At 41.0% G+C, this 22,862-nt stretch overlaps 2 protein-coding genes across 4 annotated transcripts in view; one reads left to right on the top strand and one right to left on the bottom strand.

Annotated features, from left to right (window-relative positions):
- LOC125717512 (vesicle-fusing ATPase-like) overlaps positions 1-17,834 on the bottom strand; it is a 30,768-nt gene extending 12,934 nt beyond the window's left edge. For 2 of the 3 annotated variants that reach the window (XM_048990537.1, XM_048990535.1), the window contains exons 1-7: positions 17,754-17,820; positions 7,860-7,877; positions 5,254-5,339; positions 3,555-3,654; positions 2,576-2,615; positions 1,782-1,948; positions 1,253-1,360 (exon numbers count right to left, since the gene is read on the bottom strand). In XM_048990537.1, coding sequence (XP_048846494.1) covers positions 1,253-1,360; positions 1,782-1,948; positions 2,576-2,615; positions 3,555-3,654; positions 5,254-5,339; positions 7,860-7,877; positions 17,754-17,765 — 531 coding nt within the window. In that variant the 5' untranslated portion in view covers positions 17,766-17,820. Of the gene's footprint in view, positions 1-1,252; positions 1,361-1,781; positions 1,949-2,575; positions 2,616-3,554; positions 3,655-5,253; positions 5,340-7,859; positions 7,878-17,753 lie in introns of all 3 variants that reach the window. The other variant, XM_048990536.1, reaches the window with a different exon arrangement.
- Positions 1-22,862, top strand: part of LOC125717531 (chromobox protein homolog 1) — a 180,009-nt gene that overhangs the window by 85,254 nt on the left and 71,893 nt on the right. The window lies entirely within an intron of this gene.

Here is a 22,862-nt window from a genome sequence, read left to right as displayed (position 1 = left end):
TGGAATTCTTCAAGATCTTTACATAACGGAGGTGAGAATAAGCTAAGTGTGACTTCCTTCCCGCCAGATTAAGACACAGGCTTTAGGATTTATATAATAAATGTGGTATTGTTGAGTTCTGCTTGTTTTTTTCTTCCTTAGTCATATGACAATGAAGGTCTCTGAGGGGTGTTTTTTAATTTAGAAGATGACCCTGTTCTAGGTATTTTTACACGCGCACTGGACACTCAGAGCCTTTCATATATTTTTCTGTTCCTTCACTAAACTGTATCTGTCTGCATCACTTATTAGTTGCACTCATTTCATTGCCTGCAAATACTGCTATACACTGAAATGTTGTGCATTTGATAAATGAACTTGATTCTATTTAACCATAACAGCTGTGTTTAACATGGATGATTATCTGCACAAGTATGTATTCTATTCAGCAACTCCGTGTTCTGTAGGCGCGCTGTGTGAGGCAGCGGTACTTCGGAAGCAAATCCTGATTTCCTGAGTTCAACACGTCCCTAGGACAACGAGGGAGGGGGTCGTGTTTCGCGTCTTTAACCAATGACAGTCTTAACTGCATGACATCACCGCATTAATTAAAGCCAGTGTATTCTATGAGGCGGTAAGGTGCATCGATTTATAATGGACCTTTTTATTGTGCCTTTTGTTAAGGGACATCTATGTCACAGACACAAACCATAGGAACATGCTTACCTGCAAAGGCTGTATGGAGCAATGTAAGGGCACGTCTCTATTTGTTAAAATAATAATAATAAGCTGGTGGCTAAGTGTCACGCCCGGCTCGTCCGCTCCTCGTGTGTGCCACGCCCCCCGATTATCCACGCGTGCTTCCTCAGTCATGCCCAGCTGTGTCTGATTATTTCGCCCTGCCTTTGTTCTATTTCAGTCCACGTCTTGCCCTCCCGTTTGTCCGTCATCGATGTTAGTCGATGTCAGTGCTATTGTTCCGTCCTCTCCTTCCCCTAAATAAATCCCCGTTTGTCCCGACTTTCGGCTACCCGCTTCATCCTTGCCCGCTTCCTGCCCGCCTGTCTGCCCGCCGCTACCCACGCACCTGACACTAAGGACCCTGCTCAAGGGCCCACGGTGGTTACATTGCCAAGGTTGGGCTGGAAGAGGCGAGATAGGTAGATACAGACGAAGTTGCACTGCAATTCAGGTCACACTGAAAACCCTATTTAAAATAAGTACACACCAGCTGGCACTGAGACCCAGCATAGTACTATGGCATCGTCTGTACCTTCTGCTTCTTCCCAGAAGCTGGCTCCCCCTTGAGGATGCTCGGGTCCATGGCCTCAACATCCTTCACCACTAGCCCAAATAGTTTGTCACAAAAACTGAACACCAGCTGCAAGGGAAAGACAACCAGAAGAATTGTCTGATTCAAAAAGAGAATGACAAGCTTTTGTTTGGGTGCCTGTGTGGTTAAATATTTTAAATTTAAATGAGAGAGAGAGTGCAGTTGCATCCTCTCCGGTAAACCAAAACTACAGAGAGAGGCTTGGATTTTCAAAGTGAGATACCTGAATGCTTAAAGACATACTGAGTACAAGAATTAGATGCACATATGCTGGGGATAAAATTAACCAGTGCCAGTGAATGCTGTAAGTAGTCCCAATTCAAACAAATGTCAGCAGTAATTAACGTTGAACACTCACATTTAAAACCAAAACGAACAACAAATAACAGGCTTCATAATAAGCATTAACTTATGCTTTTGGATATTTGAAAAACATGAGCAAGGCCTTTTCTCTTGCAATCTTGCCTACCTGCTGCCCCACGCTGAAACCCTGATTGTTGAACTGCTGAATGAATTCACTGGCCATCTTGTCAGAATCGTAGGGGCTGCTGTCTGTGCTCTTTTTCTGCAGGAAGTCAATCTCAATGGTCATGGCTCCGACACACTGCCTGGACTTGTCAAAATTGTAGTTGGACACTGGGGGATAGATCAGAGGACTAAGTTAGATTTAAAAAATCAATTTACCAGTGAAAACCGTTACTACTTACGAGGGAATTCATTGGGAGGGAGACCAACATAACCAACAGAGAGTGAAACTCAGTAATATAATCACTGCTTCACATTCACAGTCAAGGGTGGAACATCCCCGCAAATGTGAAAATTTGTAAATAGTACTTGGATACCCCAAAGCTCAACCAATAACAGTCTGCTAGCTTGAACAATAGACTATAATTTCATTTATTACCAATTCCCACGCAAACAGTACTGCCCTGTACACTTTGTATACCAAACTACTTTGTCATTTCCTAACTAGACCTTTGTCGAGAAAATACAAACCATGCAAATTATAGCCCTATATGTACAAAGTTACTACTGTATGCACTGGGAACACTAAACATTAGGTCCATTATTGGGATTCAAAATTAACAGAACTTTTAAGTTTGAATGTTACTGTATGAAATGTGAGATTCCACAGACATAAAGACAGCGAACCTGTGCATAAAAATTCCCAATATGAACTGAACAATTTCTGTTTTGAACAAAAACATGATGTCATTCTTAAATCAGTGTAATCAGTAAACAAATCCATCCATCAGCCCTTACCTTCTACTTCTTGACCAATCGAGAGGCCAGCCCATTTCCTCTAAATAAAAAAAGGATACAAATTAGCAAGAGCTAGTAAACAGGAAGTAGGGTAGAGTCGCACCACAGACACCAAAAAGCTGCTGTAGCTATAGCTAAAGCCACATACATAAAGATAGTGCTAATTTTTCAGGTTATTCTTTACAGCTACAACTCAACAGTTTTGAATCTCTGTGAGCTCTTAAAACCGGGTATTGGGTCGCGGGGGGTCCGGAGCCTATCCCGGAAGCAATGGGCATGAGGCAGGGAACAACCCAGGATGGAGGGGCAGCCCATCGCAGGGCACACTCACACACCATCCACTCACACATCCACACCTACGGGCAATTTAGCAACTCAGCATGTTTTTGGACTGTGGGGGGAAACTGAAGAACCGGGAGAAAACCCCACGACGACATGGGGAGAACATGCAAACCCCACAAACATGTGACCCAGGCGGAGACTCGAACCCGGGTCCCAGAGGTGTGAGGCAACAGTGCTAACCACTGCACCACCATGCCGCCTCCCCAGTTTTAAATATCATCTGTTATCACAATTCCCTTTTTGCTGACACTAAGCAGAAATGCTTCAATTTCGGGACAAGTTGTCTCGACATTTCACCGGTCCCAGTTCCTCACCCATACAATGTGCCTCTAAAGTTCCAACGATCCTTCAAATACTTTTTCAGTTCTAACTATCATTCTAACAAAATTACATGTCAAAATGACCCTTTTCACTGATATCACTTTGCGGTGCTCCTTTAGGTTTTGGCTGATCTGTCTAAAAATTTTATCAGTTGCAGGTTGTTATGAATGCCTCTGTAACATTTGAAAAACATTCGTAAAATAATTTTTGAGTTATTGTCTTAACAAGAAAGCATTTGCAGGGCGGTGGACTGGTCCTAAAACCAGACGCATTCCCTGTCCAAGGAATACAATAAATAGACATCTTTCAACTATACCTGTGGTAAACTGAAAGCAATGGTCCCTGGAACCACACTGTGGTGGCTCTTGACAGTGAAGACGAACTTGTGGGTGGGCGTGGTCTTCACAGTCACATGTCTGTAGGGAATAGCAGCGGGTTAACAAAACAATCAGATCTGAGTAGCCTGTAAAGCAGAAACAGCTGAAATTACAACAACACATTATTCAAAAGTCAGAGGAACATATCTGATTAACACATATTGTGAGAATGTGACAGGCTTGTGCCAGAGTCAATAAATTAAAAATGTAGTTAGTTTCACTATCAATTAATTAGTATTTAAAACTCAGAATAACTAAATAACAATGGCAATTTTCTACATCCTTACTATTCTAGAATAAACAAATAGAAAGACAACGTAACTCCTCTTAGTGCAATCTCATAAAAAAGGATATCAAGAAATGGTACAGATTCTACAAATACAATATTCGAAATGTCAAATTTTATGTGCAACAGGTTAATTCATCTTCCTCAAAAAATAAATAGTACCAACCAGAAGCAGGCAAACACATAATGATTAATATAAATACACACTCACACACACACTAGGGGTAGGCCAATACACATTTTTCAGTTCCGATCCGATTCCAATACACAACTGCCAATACTGATACAGATTATGCTGTACTTTATATATTAGTAATATGTCTTAACTAGTAAATACAGAAAAAAAATCATGAATTAGACTACGAGAAACACCTCAATAGTACATCTGGTTTTAAGGGTTTTGAGGCATTTTGCAGTTCAATTTTAATATCTTCCATATTCAGTTTGAATATCTTAATATGCCCCAGTTTTCCTCACACTGGTATCAATGTCACTTTCACTTCGTTACAATAGCAGCTCCTCAAACTGCAGCAAGTGCATAAAACAGCCCAAGCTAGCGAGTCCCAAATCATACATTGGTTTTTTTTTCAAATTACTCACGTCTCGCACAATTTTATGCGGTTTGTTTAGTCGGATTTCCACTAAATGCTACTCCCGCCTCTCAAAACTTTGTTTTTACAAAGACTGCAAATCGCTTTGCTACTAGTCGCTGTTAAAAGCATAAAAGACTTCCAGATCGTCACCCTCTTATCCGATGTTCTTAAGCTCCTCGTACCGCGAAGTGTATATGCGTGACATCGCAGCGGGCGGAAGTCACTGCGCTCACGCCCACTGAGCAGCAAAAAACTGAGGGGCAGCGTTAGTGTTCAGCTTGAATGTCAGAAAAAGCACATCTAAAATGGGAAAGAGCTGTCGTGCAAATTACTGTACGAATAGATTTAACACGAAGTAGGAGCTAGCTTTTTAGAGAATGCAAAAAACTAAATAAGTAAGTATCGGAAGTGAATTGGTCACATACGGCCGATACCAGATCCGTCAAGCAGGTCTGGTTCGGCGCCGATAACGATCCAAATATCTCTTCGGTGCATCTCTAATATACAGATTTTAAGTTAAAAATGGAGTTGTGTACAGAAATCATATTTTGTGTTATATAAATATTTTAATTATATAAATATTTTATTGCTGCACCATTGATAGAGAACATACTCAATCTGGTCTGCAGGTAATCTATTTATAATAGGCTTTTGTTTCACGAAAGGGTTTCAGAAATATTTGAGAAGAAACAAAAACAAATTAGAAACAATGAATTCTCTGCATATCACTTCAATCTCACTACAACTGGTTGTACTCACTGGCCAGACTGAAGGTCCTTTTCGCTCACCACAGCACAGTTAGTCAGTGAAAGCTCATCTGTGGGGCATCGAGCCGCTTGCATCGTCTGAAGAGAAGAGAGAATCTGATAAAGTTCCAGTAATACACCAAAAATGCAACTTTCATTATAGCACAATGACACGAAGGGCCTCTTTAGGATGTTTGCTGCAGCTGTTCTGTCCACCTCTGAAGGGATCTGAACTTTCCTATGGAAAAACAAAACACTGCAGTTGAGGAGATTAAGGTGAGATTGGAATCTCACTCAGACATCAAGTGCAATTTTCTGTTTAATATATTTTTAATTGGTTACTAATCACTTATACAGTTAAGTAGGAGTACGTACACACAGGGACGGATTACGGACCGGGCCAGCGGGGCCGCTGCCCAGGGGCCCTTGGGGTGCAGGGGGCCCGTGGGGCCCCTAGCCCAAAACAATTTGCAACGCTTATCAACAATGTATTTTCGTTTGTCTATTTTAGAGGGCCTACATTCTTTGATCCTCTGCCTAGAAGGGCCCCTGACCCTATAGGGAGGGCGTTTGGCTGCCAAGGGCCCTTGAATTGTGGTGGTGGTGGTGGTGGGGGGGGGGGGAGGGGGGGGCCCTCGCGAACGTTTTGCCCAGGGGCCCACACAACCCATAATCCGTCCCTGCGTACACAGTAACAAATACAAATAAAATATTCAGAATGGAGCGTATTTCACAATCAGGGCAAAATTTCACAGGTAAGCAAGCTAACCCTAATGGACAAAAATGAGTCTTGTGAGGAAATGATCCTCTAAACATCTTCTCTTTGCACTGCTTTGTGGACCATCCTACTGAATATGAAAGTGAAGTCAGACTCAGCATGACTGGGTAGCTTACAGATACCTACGGCGAAGCATCACAGCGCATTTACCGCTATATTTATTAAGGGGTTACGGGGAGAGCCCAGCATTTCCCATTTGTAATTGCTGTCTCAGAGATTTTTCAACTGCAAAACACAAGCAGCAAGAGAATGCAGCTTCGTACTTCACTGCACACAGCCTGTAGCTGTGAAGCCAACTCAAGAGAAGAAGAGCAGCCTTCAGAGTCAATAGATTTTTATTCTCCACTTTCTTCACCATAATTTGTAACAAAAAAATCTCTCTCTCTCTCTCTCTCTCTCTCTCTCTATATATATATATATATATATATATATATATATATATATATATATATATTATAGAGGACATTCAAATAAATTCCCTCCCCCCTGTGTGGCTGGGCATGAACTGGGGAGGGGCCGCATAAGTGATGTTGACAGCAACTTACCCGAACTTCAATACAGTGATGCTGTAGGATGCCACACTGTAATGCTCACTGATACTAATTACAGCTCACCCCAACTCTTGAGAATACTTAAATTGGAAACCAGCCACAAAAGATGATTTAGTAAAGGCAGCCTCAGAGGCTCTGTGTGTTGTTCCTGTCTAAAATCATTCCTGGGAACATTCAGCTTTCCTCGCAGATTAATCGTTTGTTGCTAGCAAGGTATTCCGGCCATGAAGCTTGCAAACTGTGAAATGTGAATCTTTGAAAGCTTTTATCCATATATATCTGAAATCACACTAAATCCTTTCCCGTTGACACAGGTCCGGCAGCATCAGATTCTCAACTTTTCCGTTTCTCAGCCAAGCATAAGCCATTCACAATAGCATTTATACAGGCAGCCTTGTCCATGCTAAAGCATGTCTAAACACACCAGGTTACTGCAGCTGAAAGACATGCATAAGGCCTGGAGGCCCTCTGAATCCACAGCTGCAATATCACTCCTGTCCACTTGGGACAGCATTTGATGGCCAGTTAACCAGTTATTCGGTTAACTGAATAAACAGACTTTTGGCAATTCTATCCAGAAAGGAGACAGGGCACAAACTGCAGTCACACCCACTATAACAGCAAAAGAAATGAAGCATTAGCATATTTGTCTTAGCTTAATGCTTCTTCCCATACCCATCCTGCAATCTGAAAGGATGTCACAATAATTCTTTCACTTTTCCAAACTGAAACAGATACACTTCAGCATCTTCTGCATCCCCGATACACCATACATCGGAAATTGTGTCATTACATCAAGGTTCATGTAAAATATTTCTCAACATCAATACATTTACCTTATATCTTCCTGAAATGTAATATACAACAAAAGAGCCAAATGTACCCCGTGGATTTATCATCAACACTCTGGCTATGGCAAGCGTCCTGAGCACTGCTACCTTCACTGCAGGCAGTGCAGCCAAACTAAAGCAGTTAGTCACTGTGACAGCATGCAGCCTCATCTTTCCACTCAATGTAGGGTACAGTGTGATATTTCAGACAGTGTTAAGTTTGCAAGTGAGTGATTAAATAATTCTACTGAAATAGATAAATAAAAACTTGATTTTTGTGTTATTCTTTAACATTCTCCTCAGATTAAGCAAAAATTGCCCTCATATACCAATTGACTCTGCCTGGTTGTCATTTTGTTTTCATTTAAAACAAAAATGGTGTTGTGGTAATGAGGTTTACAAACATCCCCCCGGGACAACTGACATATTGTTTTTCTTGCTTTCAAGAAAATATACATACCTTGAAAAATATTACGACCTGGGGGCCAAACGTACGCAAGGGAAAGGGAGGGGAAGAGGGCATGAGATACAGATCGCAAAAATGCCGGATTGCCCATTATGGTACTCCAGTTTGTAGTTCAGTGCAGTGCAAGAAGCATTTCAAATTAATAAAAGAGTGGGTTCAGAGTTGAGGTCAATTCTCACATTACTCCTGGCATGTCTGTTAACATAAAATGCACATCCGAATTCTGACAACTGGACCCATCAGTCTACCAAAACATACCACTAAATTGCAATTAGAGAATTAAAATGTCAGTAAAAATCTCTTCACAATGAAATTGACCCCAAGTCCTGAAACAGAGAAACTGAGCATATACATTTACATTGAAGAATAACTCAACAGTGGATTATTTTCATGGTTTTGTTAAAGTGTTTGTAACATTTTAACAAATATTCTTGTAAAATACTATTGAAGATACACTATTATATACATACACACGCACATTATATTACACACACACACACACACACACACACATATATATATATATATATATATATATATAAAGATGCATCAATCTGTAACGAATAGATACTCCAACTTCACGGTTGCAAGCTCTTGTATTAGAACGTAAAACACAACCACTGAAATAAGAGAGACATTCTCACTGGACGACCAGGCATCTTCTGTCATGGAGGGTGAGGGATTTCATTGGGTCTTTCATCACTCATAGGAGGTCTCTAATTACCAGCCAGTGACATCTTTATAACTCACTATTAAATCAGTGCCGCTGATCAATCTTTCATTTTCCACTGAATAAAAAACAATATAATGTTCCTCTAATCCCCAAATCAATAGAGCTTCCTTCATGTGTTTGGTGTTTTCATTACAGTTCAGCAGTTGGCCGCTTGACAGTTTACACTGGCTTGTTTTCCCCATTTAATAATATAAATTCAGAAGTTCTGCTTTCTTTGTATTCCATTAATAGTGTATAATTAAGTGCCCATGCTAATAAAAACATCAATGAAGTCAAAAAGGTCTGAATTTATGTTACCATAATCAAATCGATTCGTGTTAGAAATGAAAGACTTCTGACTCATCAAATCGTTCCCTCTATAACAGCAATCGAATCGCCTTGTGGCTAAAGATTTACACCCCTATAAATATTAAATGCGCCCTTTGTAATGTAAAACACAAAAAGTCTGACAAAAGCTTAAAGAACCCGAAATATTGCAATACTGACACCTACTGGCATAAGGCTTTGGAGCTGTTCTTCAGCACCACCCACAACATGAATTCCATTTTAGCAAGAGGCATTATATACTATGCAACTTTCAGCCTTCTCCAAGCTTTTTAAAATATTTTGCATATTAAGCCAAATAGTCTCACATCATATTAGGCATTCTTCTGCTTTGCCTTCAGAAGAGAACAGCTCAGAAATTCCCAGTTACAGCATCCTTTAGGCATTTGTATCACAAACCACAAGGTCACTATTGCCATGGCAAAATTACAAACATTTGTATCATTTTACATTTCAAATCTAAACCAACTGCAAATAAAATCAAATAAGAAGTGTTCATTGCATAACTAAAACATTTATTCTTAATGACATTGTTTTTCTCAATAAAGTATACTATTAGGTAAACATATAAACTCTGTATACCTTCTATATTTTCTATATTTATGCACAGTCTTCAGAGTGACCTGGTGTACATTTCACTACATGTTGTACTTGTATAACTATGTGCGTGACAAATAAAGGAATCATGCATCTAGAATCTCTTGTATCTTAAGTGGCCAGTATTTTTAGCCTGATTCCTAAACCACTTTTTATTCAGTAATTGATACTGAACTATGGAACACGAGCAAAACAATTTTCAAATATTAAACACAAACTCAGAACCCATAACCGTATTATGCAAGCACAGTACCAACTTTCACTTGAAAGCTCCTGCTTAACCATAAAGTGCTTTCTTCGGGGGATTCATTCTGCGCATTTAATGGAACAGCATCAATCAATAACCAATAACACAGAAAGCTCTACATAATATCTTAGCAAGCAGCAAGCCCAACTACAACAAGTAATCCTCTTTGGACAAGTGAATGAGTTCCATAGTATACTGTATTATTCCATGTATTACAGTGCTGCTTTCTGTGGTTTAGCTTTCAGCTAGCTTGGGTAAGTAGCCCATCATTGGCTGCCAAAAGGCTCAAGCTACTCAGACATGATGCTGCCAAAGCAAACCACATACCGAGAACAATCTGCATAAGTTCCCATCACCTGTCAGTGGTCATCCGAGGGAACGTATCCGAACAGCAGCCGACCAGATCAATGCTGGTGTAAGACCTGTTTTTAATGTAAAAGCCTGGGATTTTACATTGTAAGTATCTGCACAGCCTGGGATACAACTTTTGTACTAAGCAACGCAAACGCAATACCAAACATCTGAAAATGCTTTGCTGCACCTTAAAACACAAAGAACAGGTACAAAAGACGATATGTGTGTCGCTGAATTTGTGTGTGCAGTATTTAAGTTCAAATTATTAACTCTATGGAAGGTTGTACAAAGCTTTTCCAAAAGATTATCAACTTAAAGAATGCCTTTGCATTTATTCTGACTCTAACCTTCCTCCTCTGCTCCCAGAAGAAACCAGTTCAAATAATTTGAAGTGCAAATGTAAAAGCTGCATGTAACGTTTTTGTTTCACCCCTAATATTATAAGGCACTGATCACACATCTGTTGCCATAAATTAATCCTGAATAATCATGATTATGTGTTTTTTAAACAGCTGTAAAGAAAATGCACCCCTCTGATAATTGATGCCACCTTCCCTTTTGCCAGCCTGTATGTTTGTTTCAAAATTTATGTTCTGGGACTGATAATACGGACTGAGAATTCTGATGTAGCCAAACATTAGGAATGTTATCTGGAGTTGGCAGGTATTTTCAAGTTAGTCATTAAAATTTTGTACTGAACAGACCAATAATAATCTGTGTTTAATTCTTTAAAGGAGCAACCACACTAGTGGCCAAAATAGTGGAAACCTTTAAAAATTACTACACAAATTATACTGGTGGTAATGTTTAAAAACAATCAAAGAATGTTTGAAAGCATCATACGTTTGATGATTAAATAAGTAATTGGAGTAACTGGAATAAAGTTCTGCAATTTCTAAAAATTAGAGGTGTTTCCACAATTTTGGCCAATAGTGAGCCAAAGTGAAAAACCACACACACAGCTGATATTGCTATTACAACAACAACAGAAAAAGCAAAACAGTTCAGTACAACGAATAGCTAATAAGTATTAAACACAGTGACCAATGAACACAGAGCATGCAGCTGGCTGAGCACATGAGATAATACATGTCTTTTTTATTAAGGCTCCACAGGGAGATAATTCATTACAAACCCCATTCATAGCATTGATCCAAGCGACACCCTCTCATCTCCTTGTAAGACAATGTTGTACTCTAAGAAGAAAGTCTAAATATAGCACACCTCAGGGCTTATAAAGGGGACTGCGAGAGAAAGAAGGGATTAGAGATACATTCTCTGTTTCAACTACACATATAGTCAGTCTGAAATTAGCATTTCATTTAAGTAGGGCTGCACCAACAAGTATTTTTGTATTGCTATATTTGGTGGTTCATTTTTTCTCAATTACTTGACTAATTTAACAGTTAGTTTGTTGAATAACCTTAATAAAAAATTCAGCTACACCATAAAAATTAGAGAATCGATTAGCAAAAAGGTAACATTAAAAGCTTACTAACAGAATGTCAACATTTGATTGCATAATACAGATGCTCCTCTGCTTACGAACGAGATACGTTCCGAACGGTTGTTCGTAACTTGAAATGTTCCTAAGTCGTTATTTAACATCATTTTAAGGATATATGCAAGTACAAAGAACATGGAGTACGCACGCTACGCTGAGGCGCGGTGGGAGTAGCGGCCAGAAGTCGTACTGGGCGGAATTGGTGCGCAGAAAAAAAAAACTGATGTTGCGGACAGGAAACGGGAGCCTAATGAACACAATTTTGACTTACAGTCCTCTTCGTTCATATGTCTGAAAGTTCGTAGGTTGAAAGTTCGTAAGTAGAGGAGCATCTGTACTGTCATGACCTGCTCGTCTGATTCTCCCGTGTGCCACACCCCCTATTTAACAAAAGTAAAGCAGTTCAGGCAACACTGAATATGTAACAAAAACTTGGGCAGTTTTAACTGGATACCAGTACAAACAGTCAGATCAGATTTTAACTTCACGTAACGCTGGATATAACAAACTACTGCAGTTTCATCTTAATAACACACAGATTCCTGTTTAGCAGACAAGCATTAGTGCAAAGAGCTTGCACTATATGGACGACAACCGATATTCCTTAAGATAAAAAAAATGTATCATCATTCCTCTGAAAATTAAAAAAAAAAATGTTTTACTGCTGACACCCCCCCCCCTGCCCAAGCTTGGGAAGTAGCTCAGAGGTAAATAATGGTATCAGCTAAATTACACAGGAATATAATGATTATCCAGAATTTAGAATTTTGATTCCATGATCATCTACACAGAGGATCACCTTTACTAGGCACTGCCACCTTGCCCTCTTCAAAGTTCACGATGCCGCGATGCACTGACATACACCCCACATTTATTGACATATTCACATACCCAGTTACATCGACACATCATCCCAGCACTACAGACAAGCACCGATACTTTCACAATGTCTATACACGATTCGAGTCTCAGTCCTATACACATAGATACAAATATACAGTATGCATCAAACTGAATCACAGTCATCTACAGAATAAACTTCCACAAATATCTATAACTGGGGTGTAGTCAGACTCTGTGGGTTGTGATTGGAAGGTTTCTGGTTCAAATCCTGTGGCTGGAATAGTGAAGCATGGCCCTTATACCCCAACTGCTCATAGGGTTGGCCTACCCTGCTCTCATCTGTATGTCGCTTTGGATAAAAGTGCCTGCTAAACAGATGAACCAGGCCCTGTACATAAAGAAAAACAGCTTGTTTCAGAGGTTTGAGGAGAAAATCTGGGAAGGTCTTTAGAAAAATAAATACTCAAAAAAATCTTAGGGGACACCATGGTGGGGCAGTGGTTAGCACTGTAAGGGGCGGCATGGTGATGCAGTGGTTAGCACTGTTGCCTCACACCTCGGGGACCCGGATTCGAGTCTCCGCCTGGGTCACATGTGTATGGAGTTTGCATGTTCTCCCCATGTTGTCATGGGGTTTCCTCCAGGTACTCTGGTTTCCCCCCACAGTCCAAAGACTTGCTGAGGCTAACTGGAGTTACTAAATTGCCTGTAGGTGTCCATGCGTGAGTCTCAAACGTGACTCACAAGTCACTCAGAGCAGCTATGGCTTCAATATCATTTCATGCAATATGTTCGAGAAATATGGACATAAAATAATAAGATGGTTTTGAGAATTACACCATTTAAATGAGCATAAGCATGGGAGTAAAGCAAATAAATTACTTAAAGCATGTTACTCACACTGAGCTAATGCAAGTCTACAACTAATCTACAACACAGCAACTTAGCCTGCAAACTACTGACATCACAGATTGTTGGTATCTTCCTTTGAGATGCTTTGCCACGTCTTTGGGCAGCCATTCTCTGTGTGCTTTCTGTCAGCAAACTGTCCCAGAACATACGCTCACCTAAAACACGATTATGAACTAAGTTATATTATTACAATGGTAAAACATATATGCAAAAATACCAAACATTTGACAAAGATCTAAGTCTGCACTTACATCAAAAATTCCATACCCAGGAAATGCTGATTTATTTAGTGCTGCACTGTGTGAGGAGGAAACTTCGACATAATGTAATTAGTCATAATCATAATAGTTTGCTGAACATGTCATTTAAAAAACGGAGTAGCCATTTTATTCATGTTCAGACTACAGCTGCCGTAACAAGTTGCAGATCTCAATGCAACTCTGCAAATATGCGGGATGAGATGTAATCCAAGGTTCCGCCACTAGATCCAGGGTTCCGCCACTAACAAATGAGCAACAACTAAAGAAAGTTACGGGGCTGTAATGAGTCATGTTTCCAGCTAGGTAGCCTATAACACCTATCTAGCCCAGGCTATAATTTCAGTGTCTTTATAGCTGCATGCCTGCCGTGTACTATGCATTTCATATTTGCCTTACCCAAGATGAATGTAACCTCCACATTTTGAAATGTGGCTTCTTATTCAAATCAGTGTGTACAATTGCTCAAAATGTCATGCAACCAGTTTATTGGTACGAAAGAAAAATTATATTATGACGGCGTAATTCCGCCACTTTCATTAAAGGGAGACTTGTGCCGCGCAAACATTCCCTTCATAGGGTTGCCACCCGTCCCGGTTGTTACGGGAATGTTCTCTTTTTTGAGCAAATGTACCGGAAAATTAATATTATTTCCAGGGACATGAACAGCCTTGAGCTTTTGTAAAAATGTACATTTAATTCAGAATTTTGCAGTTTCAAATAAAACCTCACTTGGTTTCCTTCTAGCGCTACTCTTTTTTCTTCCTGGTTATGTTTTATATCAATCCTGTGTCTGTAAACAGTAAAAAACGGGTTAAAAACAGCGATAATTGGCCATGTCTGTGCTATTATTTGATTGGTAGCAGAAATGCGAGGCTTACCTCACTACCTAACAACTGCTTGGGCTGTCGGTATACCGCGCATCCACATCCACGACCCTTGCGTGACTTAAATTGCTAGCTAGACTTAACGTTAGTTAAAAAAAAAAAACTTTATAAAAAATATTTATGTTGTCGGTTTTGTGAAATGGGGGGAGTGACGAGCAAGGAAGACATCAAAACATCGGACGAGCCACCACCATCAAGGAAGCAATTTACGACATACAACGCAGAGTGGCCAAAAAGAGAAAACCTTTGTAGATGGCTAAAGCCCAACCAAGGTGACTTGGAGAGTTTTCCACAAAGCAGAATTTCCCAGTTAGCCTGATAACTTAAGCAATATGTGAAAACTGTCCAAAGGGAGGAGACATAAGGGATCTTTCTATTGGACAGTCCTTACATTTAGCTTAAGTTATCTGGCTAATGAAAAAAAAACTGCTTTGTGAAATAACCCCCCCCCCCTCACCGTTCTCCGACACTCTTGTTTTGTATTTAGCCAAAAGTTAAATATGAAGGAAAAGCAGCACTATGAAATTATGCAAAAACAAAGTAACACCACAGTTTTGTATTAAGGAAACGCAGAAATCTACCCCTTGCAACTTTTAGTTAAAGCAGTACATCAAATTAAACTATATTATCATGCTTGGAATTTGAAACATTCCCTGAGGGACAGCAGGGAATTCTGCAAGCAGCAAAAAGAAAGAGAAATACACATGGAAAAGAGGTGAGAAATGTCAATATTATATTGTCTAAATTCATTAGGTCAACAGGTTGTTTAAAATTTATTATAATACGTATAATAATGTTTGCATTGCAAATGGGACATATTAGGATTAGGTTTCATAATAGATAATTATTAGACCACATATACATTTCCACAAATCGCAAATCAAAGGTGAAGCTGCGAATAATAATAAGCTAACTTTAGCCGCGAAAAAAGACGCCGCGAATAAGAAGCTAAATGAATCGGAAAGTGCAAATAAGTAGCCGTGTGTAACTGCTATTAGTGTGGGCGACACGAATGACCCCGCGCCAAGAACATAAAGACAACGAAATTGGCAAATATACTGAGAAAGCGCAGCAGTGATGCATAGCGCCGCCCACTCACATGCTCCAATTAACATATATTTACATGTTGTGAACTTGAGAATGAAAAAGCAAAGTAGGAAATGAAAAGTCAAATTGGAAAATGAAAAGACAAAAAGGATTTTTAATTATATATATATATATATATATATTTCGTATCTGACTCATGAGTGGAAAATTAAAATGCAAATTGTGCTATTTCACTTTAATCTTAAATTTGCCAGGATTTTTGCGCATTGACTTAATGGCAAAGTGGAGATTGTATTTTCATTGTATCATTTTCATTTTATTTTTTGCAGAAAATACCCCCTATAGTGAACTAATGCATGCAAAAGCAAGCTCTCTTGTGTTTGTGAAGGGAGAAGAATCGCCAACTCGTCCTTATGTTCACGGGAAAGTGAGGAAGAATCTTTAATACAGTCCAAAGTTTGGTTTTTGCTTTGCTGTTTTTTTTATTTAGGGCTACAATCAATTAGATTGATTTCCCCTCTCTAACCTTTTTCTAAAGTGTACGCCACTGCTGTCCATTGGCCAAGTCTCGACCAAATTGGAGGCGACATCACATCATATCTTGTCGTATATCATACTGCATCGCAAAAGGGGTCAATCGCATCTCAACAGTAGATGCTTCATATGTACCTTTAATGTATCGGGTCGTTGGTAATGCAATGAGAAGTGTATCCTATCGCCTCAGAAGTGTTGATGCACATCCCTAATACATATACATGTTATATACTTGTCTATTAACATGTAATATGTAATTATATTACATATAGTTTAGATAATAATGAGAAATCTGGTTTCAAGCAGATGTTCTTTTGACAGGTACAGTATATGTAATGTAAAGGTTCCAGAAATTCAATACATAAAAATGTGGCGAGTGCAAGTATGTGTATATGCATGTCCAATGACAATATATCTGTAACACACCACTGTGACTTAACAGAAACATTGAACTCTCCCCATAACATTAAATTCCTTTTTCTAGTAATTTTTTTCTTAAAGTAAGGGTGCTTAATTGACATTACATCCAGGACGCACATGAGTCAGGATTAGTACACATATAATTTTTTTTTCGTTTTTTTTACTACATAATACAAAGTATACGTATAATCTGCGTTTTTAATAAGAAATTATCACAACAAAGAATATGCCATTGGTAAGCCAGAAAAACCAGACATAAGACTTGAGGTTTGCGGTGTAAATGATAATTGCCAGAATATGACACTGATGTTAAGGAAACTATGATGGTTGTTTAAATAAGCAAATAGACAAACCCATACAGAGAATACCTTGCGCCTTTAAGCTACTGTCTACAGTAGCCCTGTATCTACTGATGGTGGGGAGCCGATCTGCAGTTGCGATCTAGGATTTTGCGACGTCTACATGACGAGGAGACGTTAGAGCCTCCGTTTTCACCATTTTAATACATCGACTAATGCATCGAATTTAAGGGCTTTCACCTTAATGGTGACATCACCGAGTTCACGTAAAGGTACGCAAAAACAAATAAAATAAAAGTCGCATGAAAACAACTTTATTCCCTTAGGGTCTGTCAAGGTTAAATGCCTTTCTTTTTACCATATTTATGTATTATTCATTCATTCATTTATTTATTTATTATCCTAGGATTAAAATAATCCTGCAGCGCCTCGCCTTGTTAAACCTTTAACATATCATATGCGGTATTTCGGTATGCGGTAATTCACATCGAATAATGTATTTTCCCTTTAAGATCCAGGTAAGGTTAACTGGTAAATGTCAAACAAGCATCGTATACCAATACAGACCAGTCTCGTCTCAATCCCCTAATCCTGTCAGTATTAGTTTCTTTTTAGGTTACCTGACAGCCCATTTGAAATCTCAACATAATGCGCGTTCGGCGATTTCTCTGCAAAACGCCGATCTAAATACAGAATTCATTGTGATCCTGAAGGATGTAAAAAGGGCATGCATACGGAGCATAGTGTTAAAGATGACTTGCTATATACCGGGTGCACCATCACCCATCTGCAGCAAGTCTCGGACATATCCACCGATGACGCTTCTCTAAACAACAAGACACGGTCGTGTCTGCAGAATACCGAATTAAATACATGTCCTAGATTGCTACGTAGTCTGCTACGGATTAGTAAATGATTACTAAGACTTACTCGGGCCGCCATTTTCGTATGTGCCGATGCCACTGCAGTCAGCGCTGAATGACTCGGCTCCCTGCACGGATCACTGACAGCTAATAGCGGACAGTCTGCGCATGCGCGCCACGACCAGCCGGCCAGTAGCACTTCATGCTTTTGTCCACACTGGCAAACCATTGTACAGAGACAAAATGCTTATAAAATACGCTCATAATAATTCGACATCTACTTTTTCTTATATTAAAATGTTATGCTTAGGTGCTTGCCTTTCGTTCAATCATTTTTTCTGGTGTTCACAGGTCCAGATATGTATATATTATTCATGAAATGCGATTTACAGCTTCTTCAACTTTACTGCAATTTTTTCACCTCTTACCGTATTCCCTACACTAGCGGTTCGTGGGGGGGGGGGGGGGGGGGGGGGGGACAGTGCCACTAAATGCGTATGCTACTTGGGCCTGAAATAAATGTGTTAATATTATTTACATTTATATGTGTGGGCTTTTGTGCGCTGGGAACTGGCGAAACACAAACGTAAGCACATTTTTACGGACTACTATCGCTAAAGGGACTAGGTGGTCGAGTCAAATCAATTAGTGAAAAGCGTAATTATGTAAAGGGTGAGTTGCATAATTGTAAAAACTGTAAGCATCAATAACTCGTAGGTTTTCAAAAAAAAAGTCTTTTGCATCTACTGCTGGCAGTATAGTGTAATTCATATTTGCAGGACAGTAAGGTCAAATACATGTTGAAATGGTCTAAAATTACCCCGACGCCCTAACGTGATATACAAAACAAAACACGCGAAAAGCCATATTTTGAGAGAGAGCCAAAATTAGAATATAAATTTAAATTATATTTTCCAATTTTAAGGTAGTGATCAGAATAAAGCTTAATCTAACTGAAATTTAAATTGAATATCAGTTTAACAAAAATGATCAATCAGAATGTAACAATAATAATAAAAAACCTACACATTTTGAGCAGATGGTTATATATGTCCTTAAGCAATTTCAAAAGGTTTCATTTGGTTCAAGGGGTAAATTATACTGAAGGTAAATTACAGGCTGTAATCCCAGGCGTACTGGAGGAGCATGGATACCCTGGCCCACCACTTTATAGGGGCCCATGAATACAAAAAACAAAAAAACAATCATTTATATGTTTCACCCTTGTGAAAAGCATTCTGTTGCAAGTTTATACATTAGCGGCATGCAAAACTGAAAATGTATTATTTAAAGTGTTTATTATCGTGTGAAATGAGTACCAATAAAGGACTTTGGGTGGGGTTACCTATTTACATAAATTATGAAGACGCATGGCTTGCAATACCATATTGTAAACCGATACTCATGTTTCAAAGAGTATGGAAGAAGCAGGGAAAACCATTGTGTCTTGAGAGATGAAGCAATGAAGGGGTTTAAACTCAAAGGAACCAGGCAGGGGAAAAAAACTGTTGTGTAGTATTCAGTGTGTGTGGTGTGAGAGAAATCCCTAAAGGAAGGGTCACGTGTGGATATTGCCCCAGAGAAAAGCACCCTAAAAGAGGGGACAGTTTAATCCGAGGGCTTGAAACACTGCTTCAAGGCGCGGAGGCCTTGAAGGTTTAATAGTGATTTAAAGGTAGCGCCTTTAAAAGCGTGTAAGACATAGGTCATCGGAGCTATTAGCCACGTTAGAGATGTAAAACGGACATATCGGAGGAAAGAGGGAAACAGGATACTGAATGCAGAAGGAGACTAAGAGTGTCGGAATACATTTTTGCGAGAGAACAATAGTTCATAAACAGGAGGTTTTTCTGACCTCCCATGGAATTAGGGAGTTTAGCCAAGAAAGCGTAAGGAGGCTCGTGTGCACGGTGGACAGACAAACGTAAATCAGGCTGATAAGAAAAAAAAAACACAGCGGAAGTCTTCGAGGATTTGGCAGTAGGGAGGCTTTGGCATGTGAGGGCCCATAGATCATTGGGTGCAACGTTAGGGGTTTCAGTCAGGAGAGGGAGTAAGTAGAAAACAAATAATTTAGAGGAAGTGACATGACAAGGTGCAGCAGGTGCAGTCTGGGAGAGAATTCGTATTAAGGAAAAAGAACAGAACAGGGGCTGACTGTGGGGAAGTTTGTTCATTTCTATACCAGTCGGCAAAACAAGCCCAGTGACAGTAGAGCAGGAAAGCATCAAAATGCCCCAGTAGGCCCCAGTAAAGGCAGCGGAAACACCAGTACATCGTGTACTGGCAGCTGGGGAGGGAGCCCCCCCTGCTTAAAAAAAGGAAGAAAAAGTGGGAGAATAGAACAAAGGCCCTGGTAACTAAGTGACCTAAAGGGGGCACATGGGATGTAGCAGTGTGTGGGGAGATGGAGACTCTGATAAAGTATCATAAGGCTAATAAGAACACAGAAAGGCGTAAAAAGAAATGAAGTAATGAACTGGAGGTACTGAGGCTATTTAAAGCAAAGGGAGAGGCCTGGAGAAGTGACCAGAAAGCAATGGGAAAGGCACTAAATGAGAAGAAGGGGAGAGACAAAGAAGAGATGAGGCAGGAGGAAATATAGCCACCATCGAGTCAGTGTCTGTTAGTGGAAGCCCCTCCTCCTTCATACCAGGGTCAGTTTCCAGTAATAGAGGGCAAGATGGAGTTCAGAGGTGAGACAGAAGGACGAAGCAAGTAGGGAGCAGGAAAAAATGGCAAGTTGTTTAGATGAGTAGAGGAAAGTGAGTGCATTGCTGCGGCAGGCTGTGACGGAAGGCCAGGTATATGGGTCTGAGATAAAAAGGGGGTTCTAAAAAGGTGGGGTACGGAGCGAGGGGTAGTGAGGCAGAAGGGCTGATGCATGTGCTGGACACCCCTAACCCTTCATCTAAAGCAGTGGTTCTGAAAGTCGGTCCTCGGGCCTCACTGCCCTCCTTGTTTTCCTGCTATCCCTGCCCCACACACAAGTCCCAGCTGTCTTTCAGCTTCTGATAGACTGAACACACCTGATCCAGGTAATCAGCAGTGTGTAGGGCAGGGATAGCTAGAAAACAAGCAGGGCAGTGGATCCCGAGGACTGAGTTTGAGAACCACTGATCTAAAGGATGGAGTCAGTTTCAAAAGAGGGAGACAGACACGGAGAGTGAGGAAGGAGTAGAGGAGGATAATATAGATCATAGAATAGTGAGAAGCAGGAGGACTGTGAGGCCCCCTGCCAGGTACACTCCGATGCTCCTGCTGATGGTGAAAGGAACACAAACACAGTATGTGCCGTGGGCAGGACAGGATCTGGAGGGCCTGCTTCTCAGACTCCCAGTTCTGGCAGAAGGGGCTGGAAAGTGGATAAAGCGTTTGAGGAGGAAACTATGGGTCGGCTCCTGGCGATAGGGGACATAAAGGCGGTTCTGTCTCGCGTTTTGGGGGTGGACAGGATGGAGAGACTACTGCGAAGCAGTGGCCTGGCAGCGGAGACAGGGACTCCTGTGAATGATGCATGTCCCTTTGACGGTTACCGTGCTAAACTCTGGCACCAGCTGCGACTAATGTTTCCTCCACGGCTGAGTGTGGCTGAAATGAAGGTGGAGCCCATAAAGGAGGGGGGAGCCCAGCTGTCTATCTGCAAGCTCAAGGAAAGCAGTGGCGCACTGAGACAGAGCAGGAGCTGCAGAATCCGGCATGCAAAGGTCTGTACCGGAGGGCACTGCAGGACGCGCTCCCTAAGCCAGTGAGAAGCAGGCTAAGGCAAGTTGTGGGACTTATTACTATGCCTGAGGAGCAGCTGATCCATACTATTGACTTGTACAGAGAGGAGGAGGAAGAGCGTGAGAGGGAGCTGACAAAGAAACTGAATCAGATGCAGCTGGAGGAGCTGACCGCTAAAAAGAAAAAAGTCCAGGCACCAGTGGTCTCTCCGGACCCCAGCCCCCGGGGGCAGCCTGTGGACAGCCGACAGTCTCCTGTCGCTGGGGCCCCTCAGAACACTAATTGGCCTTCGGTCCTTGATTGGAATAGAGAGAATAGATATGATAGGTGGGGGCGGGGGTGACCAGAGAGCGCCTAATTTCCCACAAATCTGGTGATCCCAGTCTCTGGGGAGACTGGGGAACTGGCCACCGCAGCTGGTATGCTGGAACTGCAATCAGCCCAGACACACTTTTCAGGGGGTGAGCCCGAGACGCCCTGCGGGCCCGATTAATCTAGGAGGCTCTGTAGGTCCAATGCCAAATAGAGGCAGGGGTGGCAATCCGCAGTTGCAGAATAACAGATCACGGGGTCCGATCAACCCGTGGGCCCAGGGACGTTTATTCTAGGGGTGCCCAGAGAATCCTAAAGGGGGACCTCAGATACCAATGTTGAGTAAGGGGTCTGAGGCTGAGCCGATGCTGCAGGTTCAAATAAATGGCAAAGTAATACCAATGATGATAGACACTGGAGCCACCAACACTTGTGTAGGACTAAAAGATGCCAGTCATATCTACCGGTCCGCTGAGAAGGTCAGGACCATAGGATTCTCGGGACAAGTGCAGTATATTCCTAAATCTGCTCCAGTGGAGATTAAGATAGGGGGCAAAAATGTAAATATGCCCATACTAATATCAGAGCACACCTCAGTGAATTTGTTAGGCAGAGATGCTTTGTGTCAGCTGCAGATAGACATAAAATGTACAGAGGGGGTCATAGAGATGCTCATTGGACAGTATAGCCTTCTGCGACAAAATTTGTTGTTCACTAAGGGGCAGTATTGCTTATATGGGGTAGAAGATGTTACTGAAAAGGTTTGAGAAATTCTAGAACAGTGGGGCCCATTTATACAGAAACAATACTGCAATAGGCTGAATTGGACACAAGACAAACATACATGTTTGTTGCGATGGGGAAAATTCAGTGATCCTGGAGTGAAGGATGAGTGGGATCAGCTGATAGATTCGCTGCCTGGCTGGGAGAAGGAAAGGATGTGCATGATAGCAGGCGGGATAATATTAGGCCCTGAGGGAGTAGCCATTCCGATACGGAAAACGGGAATAGTGGGTGAATGGTACAGCATACCAGATGAGGAGCCCCACATAGCAGTGGCCTTTAATCAGGGAAGTGCCTGAGGAGGTGTGGACCGTCCATGACACAGCTGTAGGCCTAGTAAAGACAGCTAGCCCAG

Source organism: Brienomyrus brachyistius, chromosome 22 (genome assembly GCF_023856365.1).
Source record: "Brienomyrus brachyistius isolate T26 chromosome 22, BBRACH_0.4, whole genome shotgun sequence".
Taxonomy (NCBI): Eukaryota; Metazoa; Chordata; class Actinopteri; order Osteoglossiformes; family Mormyridae; genus Brienomyrus; species Brienomyrus brachyistius.
This window is presented reverse-complemented; position numbering and strand designations above follow the sequence as displayed.